This window comes from Daphnia carinata, chromosome 7 (assembly GCF_022539665.2).
Source record: "Daphnia carinata strain CSIRO-1 chromosome 7, CSIRO_AGI_Dcar_HiC_V3, whole genome shotgun sequence".
Lineage (NCBI taxonomy): Eukaryota > Metazoa > Arthropoda > Branchiopoda > Diplostraca > Daphniidae > Daphnia > Daphnia carinata.
In genome coordinates this window covers 3,291,481-3,315,608 of record NC_081337.1, presented here as the reverse complement: position 1 = coordinate 3,315,608, position 24,128 = coordinate 3,291,481, and the positions used below count along the sequence as shown (strand labels likewise).

The 24,128-nt window shown below is 42.5% G+C and overlaps 3 protein-coding genes across 3 annotated transcripts; 2 read left to right on the top strand and 1 right to left on the bottom strand.

The window, feature by feature from the left end:
- The first annotated feature begins 52 nt into the window (after positions 1–52).
- LOC130695550 (phosphatidylinositol 4,5-bisphosphate 3-kinase catalytic subunit beta isoform-like) lies at positions 53–4,756 on the top strand. Its single transcript, XM_057518692.2, has 8 exons — positions 53–432; positions 571–1,752; positions 1,821–2,067; positions 2,141–2,320; positions 2,385–2,779; positions 2,841–3,639; positions 3,706–4,142; positions 4,204–4,756. Exons 2-8 carry the CDS (start codon positions 589–591, stop codon positions 4,330–4,332), a joined length of 3,351 nt encoding a protein of 1,116 aa, XP_057374675.1. The 5' UTR covers positions 53–432; positions 571–588; the 3' UTR covers positions 4,333–4,756.
- Positions 4,757–4,766: 10 nt separating this feature from the next.
- On the bottom strand, positions 4,767–6,485 carry LOC130695598 (zinc finger protein 271-like). Its single transcript, XM_059496090.1, has 3 exons — positions 5,217–6,485; positions 5,031–5,148; positions 4,767–4,967 (listed from the first exon to the last, which is right to left on the bottom strand). Exons 1-3 carry the CDS (start codon positions 6,226–6,228, stop codon positions 4,847–4,849), a joined length of 1,251 nt encoding a protein of 416 aa, XP_059352073.1. The 5' UTR covers positions 6,229–6,485; the 3' UTR covers positions 4,767–4,846.
- Positions 6,486–7,103: 618 nt separating this feature from the next.
- LOC130695548 (KICSTOR complex protein SZT2-like) lies at positions 7,104–24,128 on the top strand. Its single transcript, XM_057518689.2, has 40 exons — positions 7,104–7,289; positions 7,355–7,603; positions 7,667–7,810; positions 7,866–7,986; positions 8,054–8,133; positions 8,198–8,421; positions 8,490–8,596; positions 8,659–8,865; positions 8,925–9,077; positions 9,145–9,345; positions 9,412–9,774; positions 9,835–10,032; positions 10,089–10,225; positions 10,286–10,386; positions 10,447–10,649; positions 10,710–11,003; positions 13,210–13,540; positions 13,605–13,811; positions 13,868–13,967; positions 14,030–14,204; positions 14,268–15,777; positions 15,838–16,223; positions 16,287–16,419; positions 16,482–16,931; positions 16,986–17,116; positions 17,188–17,875; positions 17,930–18,928; positions 19,040–19,162; positions 19,231–19,313; positions 19,721–20,781; positions 20,837–21,130; positions 21,196–21,328; positions 21,397–21,631; positions 21,696–21,877; positions 21,935–22,075; positions 22,152–22,366; positions 22,437–22,629; positions 22,689–23,079; positions 23,146–23,570; positions 23,714–24,128. Exons 2-40 carry the CDS (start codon positions 7,362–7,364, stop codon positions 23,876–23,878), a joined length of 11,526 nt encoding a protein of 3,841 aa, XP_057374672.1. The 5' UTR covers positions 7,104–7,289; positions 7,355–7,361; the 3' UTR covers positions 23,879–24,128.

Below are 24,128 nucleotides of genomic sequence, written 5' to 3'. Positions count from 1 at the left end.
CAGTAGTTAGAAAGGCCTTCTCTATAGCTTTTACCCCCTATTACAATTACAAAGTCAACAACAAGGCAACTAGCCAATACCTCTTTGAGGTGGCTTTTTTTTTCTTCCAGGCTTTGGGGTTTCCTTTTCCCTGGAATTGTGTTTATCTTTTATTTTTCGTTTTCTTTTTGTTTCCTTAGTTTTTTGTAAAGTCTGTGCTTATTACTCAACCGTTGGGAATGCGAACAAACATCCGCCCGTATCGTGGCTGATTTATCACTTCACTTTACTATCTGATTTTTCAGGACGAAAAGCCGTGGAAGTGGTGAAATTCTCCTTTGCCATAGTAAAATGAAAGTAGTGAAGGAAGTGTGTTCGCTTGCATTAATCCGTTGATGTGACGTTTCGTTGCATTAATCATTCAAAGCTGTGATCTCTCCACGCACAAACAGGGTTTGTTTGCTTTTGTATTATTTGCATTGATAATGCTATTTACTTTAATTTTCTACTTTTGTTTTTCGTATCTGTCATTTTAACGAGTTGTAAAATGGAAAGTGTAACTTGTCACTGTTATTATTTGATGTTCAATAGGTATATGTGTTCCTAGAGATGTCACCAGCCAGTCCTTATAACATGTGGGCAAATCCTTCCCAAGATGCACAGATAACAATAAGTTGTCTGATGCCAAACAGCATTCTTATTACATTGGAAGTTATTTCAAGTGCTGTACTATCAGAAGTCAAAGAAGAACTTTGGGAAGAGGCCAGGAAATTTCCTCTTCAAGGACTACTTAAAGAACAGTCATCGTACAATTTTATGTGTGTCAATTGCATGGCAGAAAAGGAAACTCTCATAGACGAAAGCCGCCGTTTATGCGATGTCAAACCGTTTTATAATCTACTCAAGGTAGTGGAACGTGAAGGAGACAAAGCCGAAGAAACTTTCAACACTAAAATTGGCCAATTGATCGGCAAGGGACTACATGATTTTGACTCACTCAAATCGTTGGAAGTTAACAAGTTCCGCTGGAGAATGAAAGATATGGTATCGGCCATCAAACGAGAACGAGAAGAAATCTCAGCGCTTGATCGGATCAAACAGCAATATCCATGCGACATGGCTGAATCAGATGATTTGCCAATGTATCTAGCACCCAAACTGCCAGATGGAATTATGGATGTCAACATGCAACTCGAAAATACAGATACATGCTTTTCATTTTCGATTGCCCACACGGCCACACCGTTCCAACTAATAACGATGGCTTTACAGCGCAATGCACATTTACTTGGCCAATATCCGATTGATCAAGATATCGGTTGTGGGCATGTTCTGAAAGTTAGCGGCCGGCAAGAGTACCTCATTGGCGAATTTCCCTTGTCGCGCTTTCTCTATGTTCGGAACACCTTAACGAAGGAAGGGAAGCCATCATTTGTCGTCGTTGACAGTCAAAATGTGGTTTTGGAAGCCGTCAGTGATGCAACTTCATCATCGTCTTCCGGCACCCTTGATTCTGAAGCTGTTAAACGAACTTCACGAAACTCATTTCCTACTTTACGCAAGAAACAATCCTTATTGTCATGGAATGTTGATTCTTCTTTCTCATTCCGCGTGGAAAGCGTCTCACTACTCAACACCAGCGAATCTGAAGTGGGCATTCAAGCTGGTATCTTCCATGGTGGCCGGTCGCTATGTGAACCAAGAAAAACGCAAGCGAAGACTTATGCAAATGGCGAATGTACTTGGAACGAAGATCTTATTTTTGATTTGAAGGTAATGATTTTATTAGAGCTTGTTATACATATTTTCTGATCGTTTACCTCTCTACTAAATGCATTTAGGTACGAGATTTACCACGTGCCGCCCGACTCTGTCTAGTTGTCTATAGTCTTTCAAAGATGTGTAAAGGTGCTAAAGGATCTCGTAGAACATTTAAAGACGTGGAAAATGAAATGTATATTAACCAGTTGGCCTGGGCCAACACGACAATATTCGATTACGAAGGGTTTTTGAAAACTGGTTCCTTCACGTTATACATGTGGACGTATGCTGAAGACGTGCAGAATGAAGAGATCATGAATCCGTTAGGTACCCTGATTGTACAAATGCTGATCTTGTCATCGTGTGCATTATACTTATTAATGTGATCATTTGTATCTAGGAACGGTCGTCTCTAATCCCAACGTGGAACACGCAACTGCTCTAACTCTGGCATTTACCACGTATCAGGATAACAAGCTTGTCCAGTATCCAAAAATGGAAGACATTTGTGCCGCTGCCGCCAATTTTAGAGATGAAATATCTGACGATAGCGGTATGTCATCGATAGCATCTCTTAATGGTGAGAAACTTCAAATGCCTCACTAAACTTAATTTATCAGCTCAAAATCTATTATTCTCTTCAGGAGACACCAGTAGCTTAAGTGGTTTCAGCATTGCCAGTACCGCAAGTATTAATAGTTTAAACAGTATCAACAGTATGACTAGTATAACCAGCACAAGTAGTATGTCGTCGAAGCTGAACAATGGGTCGGCAATGTTTTACATAACGGAACAATTACGATATACGGCCGAGCGCGACCCATTGCACGAAATGCATGAAGATGAGCGAAGATTTCTTTGGTCTTTGCGCTATCAAATTGTTCAACAAGTACCTAATCTCTTGCCGAAACTCCTGCTCTGTATCGAATGGAATGACTACAAGGAAACTGCCGAAATGCTTTCACTTTTACCTAAATGGCCAAAACTACCGCCGGCAAGGGCGTTAGAATTGCTGGACTTCGCCTACGCTGATGCTGGGGTGATTCTAATTTTATAACCATTCGTCTTGGAATGAATTTTGATGAATTTTGTTTCTGTAGGTGAGAAGTTTTGCCATCGAATGTATTCGTCAAGTCAGCGATGACGAACTCTTACTATACTTACTCCAACTCGTCCAGGCGCTCAAGCATGAGAGCTTCTTGGAATGTGATCTAGTCAACTTCCTCATTGTCCGAGCCTTGAAAAATCGCAAAATTGGTCATTTCCTCTTTTGGCATTTGAGAGCGGAAATGCATGTGCCAGCCGTTGCGGTGCGTTTTGGTTTGATGCTGGAGGCTTATTGCCGTGGCGCCCCAGACCACATGAAGATTTTTTCACGTCAATTAGCGGCACTTAACCGCCTTCAAGAAACAAGTGAAATGGCTCGGCAGAAGAAAGAAGGTCGCGACAAGCTCAAGCAGCTAGTACAAGAATCGCTGAAACAAAACCATTTCTATGAGGCGCTCTCCGACCTGCTGTGCCCATTGGACCCTGCTCTACGCTGTCGTCGCATTCGAGTAGAAAAATGTAAAACCATGGACAGCAAAATGAGACCGCTCTGGGCTGTTTTTGAGAATGATGATCCATCCGGGAACGACATTTATTTTATTTTCAAACATGGCGATGATCTCCGCCAGGACATGCTCACTTTACAAATGATTCGTATTATGGATCGGCTATGGAAACAAGCCGGATTAGATTTGAGAATGAATCCGTACGGCTGCATTTCTACTGGCAATCGCGTTGGTTTAATTGAAGTTGTTCTCGACGCTGATACGATTGCCAACATTCAGAAAGAGAAAGGAGTAACCAAGGTGACGGCTACATTCGAACGAGGTTCTCTACTTGCTTGGTTAAAAGGTATACTTACTTCAGTTTCCTGTGATCGTCCACATCATTGACAGTTTGTTTTCTTTCTTTTCGTAGACCATAACCCCAGTGAAAGTGCGCTAAACAATGCCATTGAGCAATTTAGCCTGTCGTGCGCGGGCTATTGCGTTGCCACTTACGTACTAGGTATTGCCGATCGACATTCGGACAACATAATGATCAAGAAAAATGGTCAACTATTTCACATTGATTTTGGTCACATTCTCGGCCACTTCAAAGAGAAGTTTGGCATCAGACGAGAACGTGTGCCGTTCGTATTGACTCACGACTTTGAGTACGTCATCACAAAAGGCCAGACGAAAAAAGGAAGTGGTCCTGGCCGGTTCGAAGCCTTTCAAAGTAATTGCGAGCAAGCCTTCCTCGTTCTTCGCCGTCATGGCTCTTTTATTATATCTCTTCTTGCGATGATGATCTCCACTGGTCTGCCGGAACTAAGCTGCGAGAAAGATTTGAACTATCTCCGTGAAACTATGGTAACTGTCGTGATCCGTATTCCACGTCTGAGATTCATTTACTGAAATTATCTGTATATAGGTGCTCGATCTCTCTGAGCAGGAGGCTTTGCGTCATTTTCGTTCACAGTTTGAAGAAGCTAAAAAGAATTCGTGGAAAACCTCGATCAACTGGACTATCCATAACTTGGCTAGTGACAATCGCCAGTAGGGCGAAGTGGACGGTTAGTTTTTACTGCCACATCTCATTCCACAACCACCTACCTTTTAGTCAACTATCACAAGCTGGTCTTCTGAGTGCCTTATCTAAAAGTGTGGACGACAAAAGAAGTCCGACCGTCTTGACCATCACCTTCGTTAGCTTTCCCCTGTAAGTGCAATATGCCAGCGATTACGCATCAAGTGAGTCTTTCAATATCGTAGTTGACTTGCCAATTTCTTAGGATAATATTTCCCTTTGTTGATTAATGCGATTCGAACGTAGTTTATGTCCCACCTTGACTCCTACCTTTTACCAAAATCTGCCCGTTAAGGGTGGAAGCCATAATGAATTGACTCATTTTTTTTTAATATTTGCCGTCCTATTCTGTTGACTCACGTAGAAGTAAACAGTAGAAGGAATTTCACAATTGCAATCTTGCTGTAGTTTGTCTTGTTTTGTATTTTTTTTGTCTTTTTTTTTTTTTAAACAATGTTACCATTAAGCACCTCGAAGCTTCGTAACATCAATTCTCCATGGAAATTACCAAATAGCTCTCGACCTCTTCATTTGGGATAGTAGCGCCCTCGCCAGTTTCGACAAGGTGTTCGGCTTCATGGGCTTGCAGTCGTACAGTGCTTCGAAAGCTAGAAATGTAAATCAAAATTTATTTAAAAAACGGAACGGTAAATATTTCAGGAAAATTCTACCTCTTGTTGCAGAAGCGACAGCGACCTTTCGATTCACCGTGCGTCAGTTTATGAGTAGATAAGTTGGCCGAAAATGCAAAGCGTTTATCGCATTGGTCGCAAGCATAAGGTCGGTTACCTAAAATCGCGCAAATAAAAATGAAGGTACAATTTTTTGATTCTATGAGTAAAAGTCGCGAAAAATACCTTGGTGACTATTGAGATGTTCCTTCAGATTCTGGCGGTAGCGGAAAGATTTGGAACAGTGAGGGCATACAAACGGCCGTTCGCCAGTATGGATACGCTGGTGGATGAGTAGCTGTGCTTTGGTGTTACAAAATTTGCCGCATTCCGAACACTCGAATGTGGTGATGACATTATTAGCTTCATTCTGCGCAGATTCAGGCGCTTTAGGTTTGCCATGAGTCTGAACGTGTTCGGCCAGTTCATCGAGAGTAGGGAAGATTTCCTTACAGACCACACACACTTGTTCAGTGTCAGCTTCTGGTCCATGCGACTCAGACTGATGTTTCTTGGCAGCTTTAACACTGGAGAATTTCTTTGGGCAAGCTTCGCAGCCGTGCTGGCCATCTGGAGTCTGTCCAGTTGGAAGGCATACATGGGAGTGTAACTTCTCTACCGTTGGATAGTAGCGGGAACAAGGTTTACAAAGGAAGTAGAGAAGTCTTTGAGGATAACGTCTCCGCTTTCCTGTATGCACTTTCTTGTGATTGACGAGTGTCGATCGCTGAGTAAATGACATTCCACACTCATCACAACTAAATGGTTTCTCTCCCGTGTGCACGCGGCGGTGTTTGACCAACACACTTTGGGTGGCAAAGTCCATCTGGCAAAAGTCACATTTATAAGGCCTTTCTCCAGTATGTGTACGAATATGGCGTGTTAGTCTTGTCTTGTTAGTGAATCGGGATGGGCAGTGTGGACATGGGTGGGGCTTCTCCCCAGTATGAATTTTTTGATGATCTTTGAGAGTACCTATCTGATTGAAACTCATGCCACAAAGCTCACACTGGTAGGGACGTTCCCCTGTGTGGATCCTTGTATGAACACGAAAGACATTAAGTTGTTTGAATGTTTTTCCACAGTGTTCACAACAGAATTCTCTTGCTTTTGGGTCCTTTGTAGACTTAGGGCGGCCTCTTTTTCGTTTAATTGGGCCATCTTTTACCTCCTCTTCTTCGTTTTCTTCATTCTCCATCTTGATTCAATTTAAGTTGTTGCCACCTATGCAATGTCAGTCACCTTTGATGATTGTGCTTTTTACAGATTTATTGTGCCAATTTACTTTGGCCGAAAAATGTAATAAATTTCCAAGAAAATCAGTAGTAATCTTAGGTAATGTGATCGCTTAGGACGTAAGGTAAATCCAAAACACAACTGAGGAGCATTAACAGAGTCGGACAGAACCCACAATTCGAGTATTCGACGACCACTAGAAGTAACTAAATTCTCGGCTGTTACGGTTAGCACAGTGCTGCCAGCATAATGTTCGGCCCCTGCCGCTGTCATCGCTGTCATTTCGTCTTGTATTCTCGGTACTTTAGTACGGATAATTTTCGGTGCGCGCGAAGCTGAAAAAAAAAAAAAAACAAAACAAATTGAAAAAAAAAGCATTTCTGTATGTCGCGCCAGTACCTTCCGGCAGTAAGCAGGATCTCAGGTAATCGACCCGAGCCCTAGAATTAACCAGTTCGCATTCGAAATCGAATATCAGCAACGTTGTATCGTAAATGACAAGCGAAATGTGGGATCGTAAATAGGCCGTTGCAGTTTTTCAGCTTACTTCAGTGCTTGTAAGATGGCGCTAGTCGAATAGCTTCACTGTAAATCAAATAAGTTGTCGTGATTGAATGACCTTTTTATTAAAATTATTAAAGATTTATATGTATTTTTTAATTAATTTAAACTTTTAGGGACCATTTTTGCTTGATTACCACCCATAAGAGTAATTTAGATTATATAGTACATGTTTCACCACTTGCGGCGCTAGCGTAGAAAAGGGGCGGATAAAAAGGCACTTCTGTTTATTGACAAAATCACAACAGAAGACTCACATGCGGACGTTAAACGCAATAATATAGGATTAAGGGGAGTAAATGGAAGGTGTTTGCAATGGAGGATAATGAAATCATGTAGATAAAAGAAATATCTGGAGTGTTATGCGTGACATTTGAACTCCTGAACAACTTGATTCAAAACGTTTTAATGAAATAATTTTGTTATATTTGTACACTTCTTTTCTGAAAGATTTGGATTCTGGTAGTTGATCACGTGTTACGTAAAACGTGACATTCGCGTGGTAACAGATTGTTTATTATTTTCAGTTGTAGAATGGGTTCTGAAAATGAGGAAACCATGGAGCTGCAAGCAGAGCACCTTTTCTTGCTAATGAAAAAAGACTACAGGATTTCAAGGAACGCTCGAGCAGAGTGGTATTTCAACCACCTGAACCACACAGTCCAAATCCCTAAAGCAGATAAAGTTGAACACTTTAAAGGAGAAATAGAAATAGTCTCTGCTATACCACAAGAAACTCCAATAGAATGGGATTGGGACACTAGCCATCTGTATCAGTATGTTATGAACATCTTTAAAGGTGTATGCCTTATTTTTCTCTATATTATATTTTTTTATAGGTATGTCATTAGTTTGTCAACTGTAGTAACATTTCTTTCCCATACATATCGTCTTGTACTTTGTTTGGATTTGAGCCCTTCAACTGCAACAGTGGATTGTGTCGAGGGTGTTACATTGCTTGATGAAATTCTTACTTCATTTAAGTAATTTCAATTAATCCTTTCCTCTTGAACTTTACTGATTGTTCTTCTGAAACAGAAATTGTGTTCAAGGATTAGCCAGGCCATTCATTGTACCTGGAAGCCAGCTTCTATTTTGCCCCAAAATTTATGTTACTGTCATTGCTCACACACCATTTCTAGTATCAAAAGGGCAACAGGTAAATTGGTGAAGGATTTTTGCACTAAAAGAAACTCATTTTTCTTGGTTTTCAATTAATTTATCAGGTCCTGGTTGCTGGTTGGCTATTGCAGCAAGATAATGTGAATGCATTTGTGGATCTGGTACAACTCAAACTCAGCTCAATGTAAAGCTGTCCAAATCGTATGCGCTAATAAAAATTTTATTTACTTACACTATATTTCATTTAGTGAAGTTCGATTATCATGCTGGACAAACTTTGTCGAAGAGCAGAGAGACGCACAATTAGCGGATGCAGAGAGGATAGTGGGTGGCTTATTTGAGAGCTTGTCTGACAGAACAACGAATAGCTCATGTTCAACCATTAGTATGGCAACACCAGAAGTTGCATTTGTAAGCATACTGCGCTACGGAATGCTCGCTTTAGAACTTCTCCCAGAAAAGAGCAGCGCTGGTAATATTTACATTTCAAAATTTCAAGAAAATGAAACAGCTAAAAATTTACTTATTGTGCTTTGCTAGGTATTATCATTTTCACGGATGGAGTGTTTGGGACAACTGATGCAGGATGGTCTGAAGCTTTGCTTTCGCAGCTTCGCCACAATACTATCGCTTGCTCATTTGTCCAGGTAAACAATGCACTTTGTATTCGGAAACAAACTCTTAAGATCATCGCCATTTCCAAGTACAGGTTGGATCAAGAACTTGCCATCCAGCTTCATCCGAAGGCTTTCTGCCAAACAATGATTTGATGGAGTTTGTGGCTTCCACCACCTTCGGCACGTGCCTCAGCGGCGCTCCGCATGTAGACGGCGGCTATGATTATCAGATGAACGTTTACCACCAATATTTTCTAACTTGGGGTTTTGAAAAGTACTTGTTGAGGCCTACTCAGACTGTAAGTGGCAAAGAAAATGATCGGAATCCCATAATTCATTTTGCATTGCACGTACTTAGGTCAAGGATACAAAAATCTGGAATCTTTCGAACCGCTGTTTCGAAGCCAGCGCAATCCATCGCGTTAAGAAGAAAGTAAGCGATTATGCAGTCAACTGCTCGCTGCACAGTGTTTTATCTTGTCGATTACGTGAAGGATTCACCATTAAAGAGGTATCTTGGCTATTTTCCCTTCGATCGTTTAAATTCCTCATTATGTGTTTGTCGTTCATCATAAAAGGTTCATTTGGATGATGATATTGTTGAAGTTCATTTGGCTCTTCCCTGGCGGCCTTCGATCCAAGTTGAATATTCGATTCGAGGACAGTGGCCGATCACTCAGGGAACTGTCAGCTGTAGAATTAGCGTGCAAGGCCCATACGACTTTCTTCACGATGTGACCTGCAAGAAGATACAATCTCTCTGTTCCAGATACCGTCAGGTGATAACTTTATTTCTTTAATGCAAAATCATTATGTTTATCAAACTATTTATGTGTCCTCCGCAGTCAGTTGTGCAATCGTATTGGGCGTTGGTAAAAAATCTATCCGAGACGGATCAACTTCTCGTTCACCTGCACTCGTTTTCTTCGAATCCGGCCTTTTACACGGTTCCAGAAGCTATTAAAAGCGGAGTTCCACTCTTTTATTTGCCGCCAAATGAGAGTTCCCTAGTCAACGCGTCGAGCGACTTTGCTTATCCACAGTTCGACGCCTTTTGGAGACCGATATGCGTTCTGGATATAGGCTACTGGCAGCGTTGGTTGCATTGCCACCGAATCGGCATACTCCTCCAGCACGATCGCCCGTTGCCCAAACACCTTCATTTGCCATCGGCCAGTGGCCGTTACCATTCAATCCAATGCAGACAGGTATATTTTGATATTTTACTTTAAATTATATGGAACTAACACTCTTCTTATTTCACAAAGGCCGCAACAGCTTTGAATGCAGCGTTACGTGATTTCACGTCGTTTGTCTTGTTAGAAAATCATTCGTACATAGGCCTGGTGTGCACCGATTCTGAAAAACCTGTGTCGTTCTACCTCGTACGCTTAACTCATAAGCCGCCATGTGTTTTACTTCGCATTGCCTTTTTAGGAGGCACGGCTGGATCCATCCGTCAGAAGGTATTTTCATTCGTTTTCCTTTCTACTGGATAAACCATAATTTACGATCGTTGCAGGTTGTGGGGGATATGAAAAAGCTGGTCCAGAGTTTGAATTTCCCTCAGCGTTCACTTCCTCAGGATTTCTCGAAAACCATAGTCGCCATTCCTTGTTGCAAAGTGCTGCAAAAGCCAGCCGAAAAAATTCTTTTAAGGTATGGATCTCAACGCATCAAACGCAGATTTTGAATAATTTGTGGGTTTTGTCTGGACAGGTATGAGAAAATGCCGATCGATTTCTTCCAGGTAGTTCCGCACGATCCTTTCGTAGGGCAGAATAACAATATTCAAATGAAGCGTCCGTCGGCTAGTCCTGGTCAGTTTGATTTCTTTCGTATCGCTTTGTATTGTTTTTATGCTTGACGTCTTCAAATAGGAACTCAGTGGTCGACTCTCAGTCATTACCTGCATCATAGAAGATGGATCTGGTGTATCCAGGGCTCTGCTGGTTTGGCTCTGAGCTTGAATTCAGTTGCCCGTATCCTATCCATCATCACCAAAATGAGGTTACAAGAGGGTTTCAGTTTTGCTCATTCGTCGTCGGGTATATTCACATTCCTTTTAGAGGTGGACATGGAGGTAAAATAAGCTCGTAAAATTGCGATTGTTTCAATTTTTAAATTTCGTTTTTCAATGTAGGGACAACATGGTCAATTATTGCCGGGTTCAATCGATGATGAATCGCAGGATCAGGCACAAAACTGTAGTTGTATTGTACAGTATGTTCTTTTCCCTCCGCATAGCACCGGATCTTTTGGTCTAAAAGACTCGGAAGATGAGGCTACAGAAGAATCAGATATCTTGGATTCGTCTGATGCCCGTTTGGAAATCATAACCGAGTGCTGGGTTGAACCCCAAGCTGGAATCGTAGGAGACTCTCCGGACGAGAGACGTTTCTTCCAAGGGCTAGATTATCACGCCCTGGCCGAATCGGTAAGTCACCTGATTTTTTAATCCATCTCATTTTCATTACGGTGTAGAAATCGTTGAGTTTATCCTTCGAGGAATGATAGGGGCAAGGGCTTTGAGAAGGGTCCATTCAGTTCAAACAAGTCTGAAAAAAAACAGTTGGCTGTGTGTACTTTTCAGTATCTCGTAGATGAGCAAAGTCAAAGTATTATCAGTGAACGGGCAGTGTAACGGTCAAGTACCGGAATGTCCACACGGCCCTTCTTAGACGATAAGGAAACGTGGGATATGACAATCTCTTGCTCAATACTTGACACTGGTCAGGTGGATTTCTCTTTGTGATCCACTTAAACGAGAAACATTTGCTCGTTTCCGTGAGAGTGAAATTATCCTGGACGTGGGCAATATAATCCTAGTTTCGAGCCTCATAACAGTAACGACCGCAGCGCCATGAACTTTTGAGTAAATAACTATCATCGAATGAGTTTTTATCTTAAGCAAATTGACGTTCTATTTTTCCTTCGTGTACCATCTTATCGCGTCCTGCATATATTGCACCACCATCGTGGGATTCTTATTCGCTTTAAGTGCGATATTTATCAGATTCATATTTAGTAGCCGTTAAACAAGGACTAATTAAATTTAGTATTCATAACATGCGTTTTAAATAGTCTTCAGATATTGTTTGCCTCTTCGGTCGCGTATTGGGGTTCTTTCCGTTTTTAAGGGTGATCGCATTGAACAAACATGGCATGTTTGCATGGCCGTCTGTAGATTATAAAGCCCCCCCTCCTTCCATCTTTTTTGAGGCAAAAGCACTTGGAATTATCCCCAACATATATTTTTCTTTTATTTGAAGTTTTCTTATTTTCTTTTACTGATAAGATTACCGAAATTGAGCAACGCATAGGTTACGCACGCACCTGTAAAAAGGTGAAATCCATTAATGTTTTGTTTGCATTTTGATATTTTAATTACTTAAAAGGCGTTGTGAAATTGGTGCAAAAGACTCGGTTTGGTGGTTTCATAGAAAAACATAAATTGGCTGTCAGGTTTAAAATGTCGAGCGGATCTAAAGTTAAACTCAAGAGTTTCGTAATGTGTATATTTTCAAATCGCTGGCTTTGTAGGGCCAAGAGTTACACGTTGAACCTGTTCATTAGTCAGAGATAACACGGGACAAAGAGAAGGAAGGTCTTACCTTATCTCTCGCCACCTCTGCTTGTAACTGAGATATAAAAGCTGGAAAAGTCCAGTGGTCGACATGTTCCAGTCCGACTGTACACCAGTTACAAGTTGTGTCGTCAGACCAAGGCCTTTCTTCTACTCGTCTCTTGGAAAGGAGTTTTGGTAGCCTGGCCCGTCGAGTTGGAAGTGGGGATCTCGGCATTTTTGTTCCTGGTTTCAAAAAAGGTGAGCCGGCGTTTTGAAATTTGCTTTTTAACGGCAAAGTTTTGAACGTCGAGCCAACCTTCATAATCGTTAATTTGCCAGATCTATCTCTTCCAGCTCACGGTCGCTACTCTCGTCGCCATCCAATTTCTCGAGTTTTTTTCGTTTATATTTTCAAATTTCTATTTTTTATTTTCTGGTTGTTTGGGGAACAAGTGGAGCAGTGGATCTCCACTTTGATACATAAGATATAAGTGAGATTCAACTACTCCAACTTCTTCCCCCCAACTTGCTCTCTTCTTTTGATCCGCCGACATTTTTTATTCCGCTGACATTGTTGCCATTCAAACATACAGTTTAATCAACTGAAAAATACATTCAGAATTGTTTTAAGGTCTAAAAAAAAAATAAACCACCAAATGGGGTCGTTGAGTTCTTTCTTTCTTTATCGATCACGCAGAGACACTCTCAAATGGCGTTAATTATTAAACCGAGTCTATCACCACTGCCTATACATAATTGTTTAAAATCATACGTACATACTGACATGGCGTAGAAATAACAGTCCTATTTTCAAAGAAAATGGCACGGAAGTAACCGTAGGATATTGACATTCTAAAGGCGGATCGACCGGAAATTTAGCCCATATTTTTTTCGAAGATAAAAAAAAATCAGGTGGCAAACAATTGCTTATCACAAGTCAACAAAGAAGGTTGCATGATAAAGCGTAATCAGGTGTTGGGACATTAACAATCAATAATTAATGGCTGTTTATAATGAGCTGATAAGTCCATGAATTAGCGAAAAATTTATGAAATATTCCGCAATTTATTTCCAGTTTTATCCGATGGACTTGGATTGCATTTCTTCACTGGTGACATTCGAGCATCTCAATTTGATGTGCCGCCAGGCGGACAAGGTGGGAGTTACTGGTGAACAAGAAAAATCTATCCCATCGTCCCCTGGAGTACCTGGTCAGCGTGATGGGCTATCACCTCCGACCGGATGCGGTTCTTCCTATAATTTTAGTCCGCCATCCGGATGGGATGGGCGAACGGAAGAAGCTCTCAAAGACGACACAGTCAGTTGTGTTCCGTTCTGTTTCCAATTACCTAGACTATTGCCTAAATGCAGTCGAGCAAAATTGCTGTTCTCTACATTTGTCCAAGGTAAAAACCAATGGCATAACATCATAAATCAATCTTTAAAACACGTTTTATTTTAATTCTATAGAATTCAAGGCGCCTATCCAATACATTCCTAATCCAGCGGATACAGTCAATGAGCTTTTGTTCGAGCTTTTAACGCAACAGCTTTCCCAGTTGGGACTACGAGAAGTGATACTCAAGGATAGCGATTGCCGTCAGTTGCTGAAAAACTTGGACCTTCAAGCGGCTGCAGACTGCCCTCGCAAAGAAGAAGAATTTCCCAACAACAGTGGTATATAATTATTTTTATTATTAAGTTGCATTTAACTGTTATTTTGGTGTTAACAGTGGATCCCGATACGGAAGTGGAATCCTTCGCAACTGCAAGAGAAGCCAATAGTACTCCACGGAGTCCTAGAGATATCAATATCAGTAATCCACCAAGCAGGTAAGTGATTTCCTATTCTTTTGAATTTTTGGAGCTAAAGAATGATACATTTGTCAATCTAGGCCGTCTCTTCTAACACCGTTAAACATCAGTTATCGTAGTGGCATCAATAGCCATGACGATCGAGCTGAATCTACCGCCAATAAAAACGAACCTCTTACACCCATGTGGCGTTGTTTCGTGAAGAGCGTGAGCTCTTCCCATATCCTGCTGGTCCTTCTTCCAGCATCTTTCCAGGTTTGCCAAATTTATTATTTACACAATTAACTGACACGACCCCTCTTTATTATTAATTGGTAGGACTTGAAGCTGCTGATGCTCAATGAAGAACATTTGCACATGCCACGTTCTGCTCATCTTACCAAAGTGAAACCAGATTTTATCCCGCACGCTGAACCATACTCAAACAACGATGGCTCTGTTGAGAGCAAATCGACTAACGAAGAAGTTGCAAAACATATGACAACCGATGACGATCAGATGACTAGCTGTTCACAATCAACCTCTCAACCCTGTTCATTAGGGCCGACTCGTACGAATTCTTTTGCTGGACAGCAACGGCCACGGTTAGCTAGTCATTCATCTGTCCAGGCTGCTCGAATACGAGCCGGTTCGTTAGATACTGCTCCATTGCAACACGGTCAACAACAACAGTCACATCCGCAACAATTCCAACATCACCACGTCCACGCTAGTTGTTCTGTTGGATCAGCTGATCGACGCCATAATAGCAAAACATCCAGTTCGCTATTTGGCAGTGGAGCTTCTTACTTTCGACCCGTGACATCCTTACCATCGTTCTCATCTCCCGTTCGATCGGCTCCCGTTCACGCGTCGCTCAGTTTGCCTGTTTATGTTTTCGATTGCCCTCTGACGAACTTGGTGAGTCAGTTGTTGTCCAGGGGTGCCAACCCGAAGGTGACCCTTTTTCGGGATCACACCTTCCCTAATGATGAAGACATTTCGGCCGGTGAAGAAGAAGATAAACAACCGGAATCGCAGTCTGTTCCAGACGATCCAGTATCAGCTGGATCTGTTAATATCCTTTCGCAGTATTGCGCCGTTGTAGAGGCGCTTTATTGCAAGTGTTTGGGTCAGGCACTCTTCACGTCTCTCCAGTTAGGTCGTCCAATTCATAGCCGTGACGTCGAAGCTGCTATGAATCTGTGTAAAGAGACGCTGCTGGAAATCGACATAACAGCTTTCCTTCAAAACATTTGCGGCCATCTCAAAGATTTCAAAATGAAAGCCGGCCTTGAAATCCTTCGCCAACGAAAGCAATCTTCTTCTTCTGCTGAGCCATTGGCAGAGGATGATGCCAAATGGCATTTCCCATTGAGTTTACTTCGTCTTCATCAACCGTGCGCAAATCTCAAACACTTGCACAAGCTCATCCGCACCCGTTTCCAAGAAATACTCTGCCTCTCCTTCAAGCCGGTCCCGTCCTTGTTCGATTATTATTTCTACTGTCCTCCAGACCATCCCTTGTCACCGGCTCCTGATGATAGTATGATCATTAATGATCTGAGCCTCGTTCACGACGATATTGAATTAGTTGAATTCCGGCGATCATCCGATACGGACAATTCCATCAGCCAAAATTGTTCGATGAATGGAGGTTGTTCAGATTCTTCATCAGAGCCTATAGATGATGTCGAATTGGAAGAAGACGGCAAAGATGAGACAGAGGCGACATCTGTCCCTCTCTTTTTGCACTTAACAGCTACTGTCCGTTCTAAGAAAAACGTGACCAGTCAATCGTTAAATGCTTTACCGACCTGCTTGGGCGACCTGATGACAAGCCTCTCTGGTATGTTTATTAACTTTTATTTCACGAATGTTAATCTTGAAGACTTCAAATTTTTCAAAGATTCGTCAGCCGTGTTGGATTTGAAGGGTTTGAAGATAACGTTGGATTTCTTGTGTTTGACGTTCCGCTCTGACATGGAAGAGTTGGTTCCTGGGCCGCAAAACCAGCGCACCACTTCATTTTGTAGTAGCTCATCGGGCATCTTAGATGCTAACAATCCATGCCCGACATTGACGTCACAGTCGGAATTGAGTGAAGATGAAGATGGCCTGCCGATGGATGAAGAAGTCCGAACGGAAAGCATCTCACGTCGATTGGTATACGTTCCAGAAGGTCAGAGAAGACGCATTAAAGCCGCCCTAGCCGATATTGAATGGATGCTCAGGGACGAAATTGTGGCCTTTATGCTGGACTCTTTTCCCATCACGGAGGCAACACTGGCCGCGGTACGATTTCATACAATTTTGAGGGAAGGTTAATAATCTAATTTAATTAATCAAATCTTTCAGGTGGTTCAACACGTTCAAACGTCACCTCATCGTCCTTCTTGTCGCCGGAAAAATGTTCCATTACATTTCGTACTTAACCCACAAGAAAGTTCCCGCCGATTTCTGATTGAATTCACGAAATTACCTATTCACGGTAAAGGTGTCAAAGAAACTGCGCAAATTAAATATATTAATTTTGTTTTCTTTGCTCATCAGGCCATTTGTTACGAGAGGAAGGATCCTTTTATTACCTGATAGAGAATACGTGTCAATCAAAATTCCAGGGGTCGCTTGATCCACCATTAGGGTCATCAAGGTACAACAAAACTGATGCGGATCTCACGAGCGAAGCTTCGGCAAGTCGTTCGCTTGTGGCGCAAACATCTACCGACTCTTGTGCAACTGCTGGAGTCGAAGAACAAACATGTGAAGCTGATAGAATTGATTATCAAATGGAGAATACCATTGGAGAGTCGGAGAGCGAAGCAACCAAAGACGCAGCTGTTATGATGGACTCTACCATTACGCTAGTCTCGAACGGTGAAGGAGATGTTGGAGAACCTGAGGCTCCTGATATCAGACCAGATGATGACAATATCCAATCAGATTCACCACTAAAGAAAACATCTAAAAGGCGGTTTGAATCTGGAACGACGTCCATTCCAGGTAAGTGTTTAAAATGCCCATCGCATTAATGAAATTTAATGAAATTGGTCATAGGGACGAGGCATAGCGACTCGTCTAGTGTAGTGGACAGCATCCGTAATACTGAAGATGGTTACGAAGGTGGCAGTTCCAATTCAGAAGACGAATTTGAATGGCTCAAAGAACTGGATATGGAAAAACCAAAAGTACAACAGATCATATCACACTTAAATTTTATTGCTCACGTAGGTTAATTTCGAATTGAACTGATTTACAGATGCCTCCATTTTGGCTTGTGTTGAAAGTTAATGAAGAAGCTGTTGTGACATACTTTCATTGTCGGTTCGAACTAGCCCGCCCCGAGGAAATACAACAGTGGAAACAAATCCATGAAGACTTGATCAACAGCATTACTGCGCTAGGGAAATTAATCAACCAGCAGATGTTGCTGAAAGATTTGCACGACACTCGGTTATGCAACGGTTTGCTGGAGCCTGAAACCAATGATGACATTTGGCATCATGATGATTTGGCACACATCAAACTAGCTCCCCATCGAATCAATTCGGATCATTTGCAAACGTATAGCTCCCAGGAGCAACCAAACTACCTGGAAGCAACACTCAAGTTACAACCGGGCTGTTTCCAGTGCCGACAAGTATGGGAGACACATTTTCCACTTCATCCGCGTTTGAAAACAGGCCCGGGTAAATTGGGAACATCCAAAGGTGTCCAACAACTACGCATCGTTCTCAACGCCTTCAGTGTCAGTAATCGCAACAACATGTTCGTCTATCAAGAAAATTCCGGCAATGTATTTTACCTCCGTTTGAACGAAGCATCATGTGTCAATCATCGAACTCCTGCGGATTCTGTTTCCATTTCACGGTATAATGCCGATGAAGCAGATGGCGTTGCTTACAGTTGTTCTAGACGCTCGTCCAATTGGAACGTCAGCGATCGAGGTATTAAATGCAAATTTAGTTCATTTTATTTTATTTATTGAATTAATTTTCTAGGGGGTTTAGACGAGGATAGCATCGATTCTCAACGTCGCAGTGGGTCGTTTAGCGAAAGGGATAGTGTAGGAGGAGATCAGTTGAGCCTCGGCAGTGTGTCATTGAACCGTAGCCTGCATTACCAATCGCAGCAGCATTTATTGCGCAAAGAGGACTGCATCCAGCTGAAAGTTCACGGCATCACCGAAGCTGGACAAGCCATCAAAGGCGATCTTGTGCGAGTTTTGCAGAACAAGCTGGACGACGCTGTGCTGGAAGTGCTTCACTCGCTGCTCAGCCGCAACCCAGCTTGCAAACTGACGTCGGATGACGTCCATTTCATCCAGAAACCGCACGAGCCGCCGCACATCATTCTTCAATCGACTGTCCAAGCGTGCGCATTGCCCTACCTGCCCGCTCTGGCATACTATCTTCGCCAGAATTTGCTGGACTCTGTCGTCTACACACCGAAGTACATGGATAACTTCGTGGGTCATCACTTCCAGGATTATTCCTCGCATTGTCCCGCTCCTACATCAGATGTCTACTTGTATAACCGACCACAGGCGTCGGGTAACCGCGGTATCGCGTGCATTGCGTTCGCCTTAGTGGATGGGGCAGGTAACCCTGTCAGCCAACTTGAATGGCCTCGACCGGCCACCGCTGTCAAAATGGACGGCGGCATAGGTCCATCTTCGTTAAGCGAACTTGAAGAATTCATCCGAGCTGATCTTTGTGTCAAGCCGACAGACAGGAAAGGACCTGGGCCCATGGCTGCGATTGAATTCCGCATCTGGGAGCGTGGCCATTTCAGCAAGGATACGTTGAGAGAAAAATTAGAATTGGCTATCCAACATGCCCTCTGGGATGTCGTGTTGGAATATCGATTATTGCCATTCCCCCTGTGCGCAATGATCGATCAAAATGGAGTAGTAGTTTCTCAAAATTTAGGAGAGGGCCTGCCTTGTTCGGAGCCGACCACTCCCGTCCGTCGTAAGTGGCAGTTGATCGAGCCCATCGGTAGTTAGCCCCCTTCACCTTATACACTAACAAATAATTTAGCTCACCGTAACATTCTTTATTTCTTTTAAAGAACAATTAATTTATTCTGATATTCTTTTTTTTATTCAGTCCATGAAGAAGATATCCCTGTTGATCCACGTTCGCGTTCCGTGTCCTTTAGCGGACTTCCACCTAATCGTTCTGGCGTCGCATCTGGCACTACCAATCTACTAGCTATTAATTCAGCTATTGGTACTCTTAATTATTTCTTACCGAAGGAATGAAAAATTATTGCTTCAAAACTCTATCCATTCAAACAGAGCCCAAGTGGAAAGTGCGCCATACTTCTGGCACGTCCACCATCAGCCGAGAACGACCTCTATCACCAGTGACCAGCTTTCAGGTAAGATGTGTGATGTAAGGTGTATGATTCAGATAACGTCATGTATGATGCGGATCTCTTGAGGGCTGTTATCAGCTGTACGGCCATGGGAAAAAAATTGGTTGTATTAAAACGAAATGACCAGGAATCAGTTTAGCCAAACAGGCCCGTTTGAGAGCTGCCCTACTTCAGTTAAGGTCGGTTCCGTCCGGCACTTCAACGGTAAAGCTCTCAGCGATAATGGTGGTCGTCTTTTTTGTTTTATTTGTTGGCTTGGATAGTTCCTCAATCATCAAACATTTGTCGCCCGTCAAAAGAGAAACATGCTTGTGTGGTATTGATTCACGCTTTAACTGGGGAAATTGTTCTTATTGCTTTATAGCTGTTTGTGGTTATTTTTTAAATTTGAAAATGTCTATATAAAATAGTTCAGGAGTTCGGGGCCGATATCACCGGTGGAGAAATACTGCGAGCGCAGTGTGTCCACGTCATCCGTTACATCTTCGTTAACGACGGGCACATTACCCGAGCTGGACAAATTGGAGTTGGGCGAACGTGGCGTCCTCCATCCCGTCTATTCCAAGCTGCTGGAGAACTGGTTTAATTTAGGATTGCAGAAGAATGTGGCGTCTATCAAATTTCAGAAGGCCAGCCTCCTAGCTCCTTTGACTGTGCCTGCACTTTTAAAGGCCGTCATTCACATATGTTCTTCTGTGTCTCCGGAGTTGTCGATGAAGATATTTTCTTCATCTGAACCCGGTGCTCCGTACATACCTTATCTACCTGCTTCAAGATGTCCGAAACAGGGCGGCCTCGATCGGTCAGTGCTGGACAAGACCCACCTTCTGATTGGACGCAACATGGCGCAATGGAAGGAATCGTTAAGTGGCGAGATTAACTTGCCGGATAGCACGCAACAGGAAAACAACGGACAAGTGGCACTTAAAGTCCAACGAGCTCATCAACGCTTTGTCTCTTATGTCCATGATTCTCCTGTTAATCCTTGTCCGGAAGCAGTGAGACTCGTCCAGTCTCAAAGCGGTGATGCGGACAAGGCCAACACAAGCGGAGAACACAGCTCGGTAGTGTCACTGTTGATTCCACGCCAACGGCTCCTGTGGGCCACGGTCAGCCGCGACCAGCAGTGGATTATGTGGATGTACAACTTCAACAAAGATAATTATGAATCCTTGACGAAACAGTGTCATAATCTTGTCCAATGGCACAACGCACGATGGGCTTTGCTTTCGAGCATCGTAGCTCAAAAACTGGGCCTCTTTCATAATCAGCCATGCTTCGACAGAACACACCCACATCATACTATATGTCGTAACCCGTACTTAGTGTTGTCAGACATGGAAGCCTTAATCAAATTGCATATTCCACCTGTGTCACGGGACTTTGGCGCTAGCACAACTCGAAAACCTAACCTGAATAGTTTGCCCCATTTAGCATATTTAGAAACGTTTAGGGACAGCAAACCCACCAGGTATGAAATATTATGTTTCATTGATATTGTACGATGTTATTTTCTTTTTTTAAAGGTTGTTGAGCAAAACACCTTATGGCAACCAAGATCTTGTAACTCGACATGGCCAGCAGTGGATTGAGAAGAGGTACTCTGAAAGGCGTGAAGAAATGCAACGACTGCTGGTGCTGTGTCCAGCGCGATCTTCGGGAAACAACATCACGATTACAGAGGATATCATCCAGCTGTTCAAACAAGTAGCGCGAATTATTCATTACTGCTTCACGCCTCTTCTTTTCCTTCCCAAATGGCGGTTTCAAGTGGCGAGAACAAGAGATCCCAATATGGCCACGGCTACGCTAACGTCAGAGTATGACAAATGGAGTGCGTGTTACATTAAAAGATAATTAACGTCCATTTTATTCATTAAAAAAGATTCAGGCCAAGACATGAATCTGGAAATTCCGTCAACAGTGGCCGGAATAGCCCGAGCAACTCACCTCCACGGCAACCTAGACGGCCTACCGATGATCATTGGCATCAATCGCTGTGTTCTGCATATTTACAAGTGAAAAAAAATTTCATTTAAATTCCGAATTTCTCAACAATCTTTCTTGTTTATTTAAACATTTATAGGAGTACGTGCAATACCTGCATACCCTAGGCTTTCTGCGGATGGAAATCAGACCTTTAGCTACCAAACGGGGCCCTAAAAGTGCGTTGAAAAGCCAAAGAATTGCCGGAGAAGAGGCATGTAGGGTCCGCCATGTTTCTCATCCAACACGTGTTAACGGTGGTCCAAGTCCATCCTCACCGTCGTCCACGTCATCGTCCGACACTAACACTCTTTACTTTCATAAATCTCATCAAGGTACGAACTGATTAAACTATTAGATTGCAACTGTTCTTTGTTGAATTCGGTGTTCGCTTGTTAGGTGGAGTTCTAGTGTGCGAAGTGGCGATTCAAGAACCGTTTTTCTATACAAAAGTCTACGCTCTAGAGATGTCTCGATTGCTGCACGTTGGAATGGGTGGAGCTTTCCATAATGTGGGGCACATGGCGTCAGCTCAAGCCCACTACACAGATCGCTTCCTCAACGAATGCGATCATATAAAAGTAATGCTGTTTGAACTTATCCCTTTTAAAGTAATTTGGTGGATACTTTTGTTTTAGGTTTTACTTCACCTGCACTCGTTCACCTACGACTTTCATCTGCGGAGTCTCAACTCGTTCGTCTCGGGCCGTCAGTATTTACTGAAACCTGGCTTCCATTTAGTCAGCTTCTTGGATGACTTCACCAAATACTACAACAAAGTTCGTCGTGATAACTGCTGGCTTTTGACAAACATCCTTTTAAAAAATGAATTCATCTTTTTTTTTATTATGTTAGGCTCCAAATTTCGCTAGAAACCAAGTGGTTAGCAATAGTTTGACTTTAAAGGATCCTGCTACACCAGGTGAACAGCTTTTCAATTACCTGTTGAGTCATGAACGCCGTTACGGATTTCACGTCATGAGAATGGCTTCATCATCGAACTCCGACACGGACGAAGTCACAACAGAGTATGTTTTAGCGAGACAGTGGCCGTTCAAAACCATTCAGCGGTAAGTAAAACAAAGGTTAATTGAAATAACTTCCGTAACGATTGTAATAACAATGTGGATAAATTCATAGAGAATATGGTGATCTCAGACACGCGGATGATTACGACGTGACTATGTTGGTTTCCCACGAACCGGTCAACGAAGATCCGATGACCATTTTCATAAAATTCTATGTTATTATGACCTCTAAAAGGGAATATTACCCAAGGCTTCTTGTAGAAAAAAAACCGGGCAAATTTCGTACCGTATCTACAGCGACTCCGGTAAAGAAAAAGGTTAAATATATGATTGTCAAATTCTAATATTGTTCATAATTTTGCAGGTAAAAGCTGCATCAGCACCTCCACTGGAAATAGTCGACCGTGTGGCGGAAGATTCTGATGCGACTGCAGCCTCTACTCAAGATGTTCAGCAAATACCAGCTCCTGGAAATGGTCAAGGCAAGATTTCGAAAAGCGATGCAGACTTGCAATTGGCTGACAAAGAGAGGAAGACACCAACTCCTGAGTTGTTGTCAGTTAGCAATCCTGAAGTGAGCTTTATTCAACGCAAGGGAAGTACGATGGTCACTACTGCTTTGGCAGAAGAAACTCGAACGTCGCCGGCAGGTCCAGCGGCCGTTGCAGCAGCAGCTGCTGCTGCTGCCGCCGCTGTTAAACATACCGATATGCGATCACCAATGTTCATCCGGCAGGAAGTAATCAACTACTTAGGTATTCCTGATTCATTGATGGTACGCATCGTTTGCAGAATCTTAATTTCTTGATCAATATATGCAGGCTACTATACGAAACATGAACAGGACATGCAATCAATGATGAGCGAGCAAGCTAAGAAAGCGGAAGACCTTATACGTGCCATCGTTAACCAGGCCAAAGTACATTGTCGGAGAGATATGCTGTGGCAGCGACTTCAGCAAAGTCCTGCCTCCTCCTCATCTAACCTCACTTACTTTGAGTTCCGCGAATTGCTTACCCTATCGCATACAGAACCGATAAGCTCTGGTGAACCAGAACTTGTCCCTTTGCTAGCACAACCGGTAAGTTGGTACCAAGGACTTGCCAAACTTCTTCTTTCACGTTACCCAGAAAACCACCGCCATTATTCGTCTGCTGACGGAAAGATCCAGTACGTCATCGTTCTTAATCAACGACTCCCAGGAACGGCTATGATGCTCTACTGCGATGTACATGCTGATAAAGCGGTATACATTTTCTTCCATTTTCTATAGAATTTCGAAACAAAACGCGTGAAAGATCTTTTTTTTTTGTTATCGTTTTTTTTTCCTGTTTGTTTTGTTGTCTGTTTTATTTTATTTTGTGATTTCGTTTTATTTTTTATTTACAGGAGCTAAGTAGTCTTTGTCAAGAAATTCCCACTACTGAAATGGAGGTGTCGACAGTTTTTCCACTGGACAACGGGTTTCATTCTAGGCCGATGACCATGCAGGGATTCATCGAAGATTTTGTGAATTTATGTGCTTTTCATATATGGAGCGGGCTGTTGGGTTGACTGTTAATATGTCAGAAGAGTGCCTTGTACAATTAACGCAAACTTTAATCAAACATTTCTTATAGTTAGTTTGGGTCTTTATCTCAAAGACAGAGCTTCAGTGTAGCAAAAACTAGTCTTATTTAACACGCAAAGCTTTTCCTAACTTGTTTATAGCTTTTGTGGAGTATTTAGAGTTGTGTTGATTAAAAGACAACATTACGGTGCAGTGTTCATAAATATACAACTGGATTAGTGATTGTAGCAGAAA

Bases quoted from the DNA above. Each gene is read 5' to 3' on its own strand.
- LOC130695548 (XM_057518689.2), top strand. From the start codon at position 7,362: ATGGGTTCTGAAAATGAGGAAACCATGGAGCTGCAAGCAGAGCACCTT. The intron at 17,117-17,187 runs GTACAACAGATC...ACTGATTTACAG, and splicing joins TGGATATGGAAAAACCAAAA to ATGCCTCCATTTTGGCTTGT. The intron at 22,630-22,688 runs GTAAAGAAAAAG...ATAATTTTGCAG, and splicing joins CCGTATCTACAGCGACTCCG to GTAAAAGCTGCATCAGCACC.
- LOC130695550 (XM_057518692.2), top strand. From the start codon at position 589: ATGTCACCAGCCAGTCCTTATAACATGTGGGCAAATCCTTCCCAAGAT. The intron at 1,753-1,820 runs GTAATGATTTTA...AAATGCATTTAG, and splicing joins ATCTTATTTTTGATTTGAAG to GTACGAGATTTACCACGTGC. The intron at 2,780-2,840 runs GTGATTCTAATT...TTGTTTCTGTAG, and splicing joins TCGCCTACGCTGATGCTGGG to GTGAGAAGTTTTGCCATCGA.
- LOC130695598 (XM_059496090.1), bottom strand. From the start codon at position 6,228: ATGGAGAATGAAGAAAACGAAGAAGAGGAGGTAAAAGATGGCCCAATT. The intron at 5,149-5,216 runs GTATTTTTCGCG...GCGCGATTTTAG, and splicing joins ACATCTCAATAGTCACCAAG to GTAACCGACCTTATGCTTGC. The intron at 4,968-5,030 runs GTAGAATTTTCC...TTACATTTCTAG, and splicing joins TGTCGCTTCTGCAACAAGAG to CTTTCGAAGCACTGTACGAC.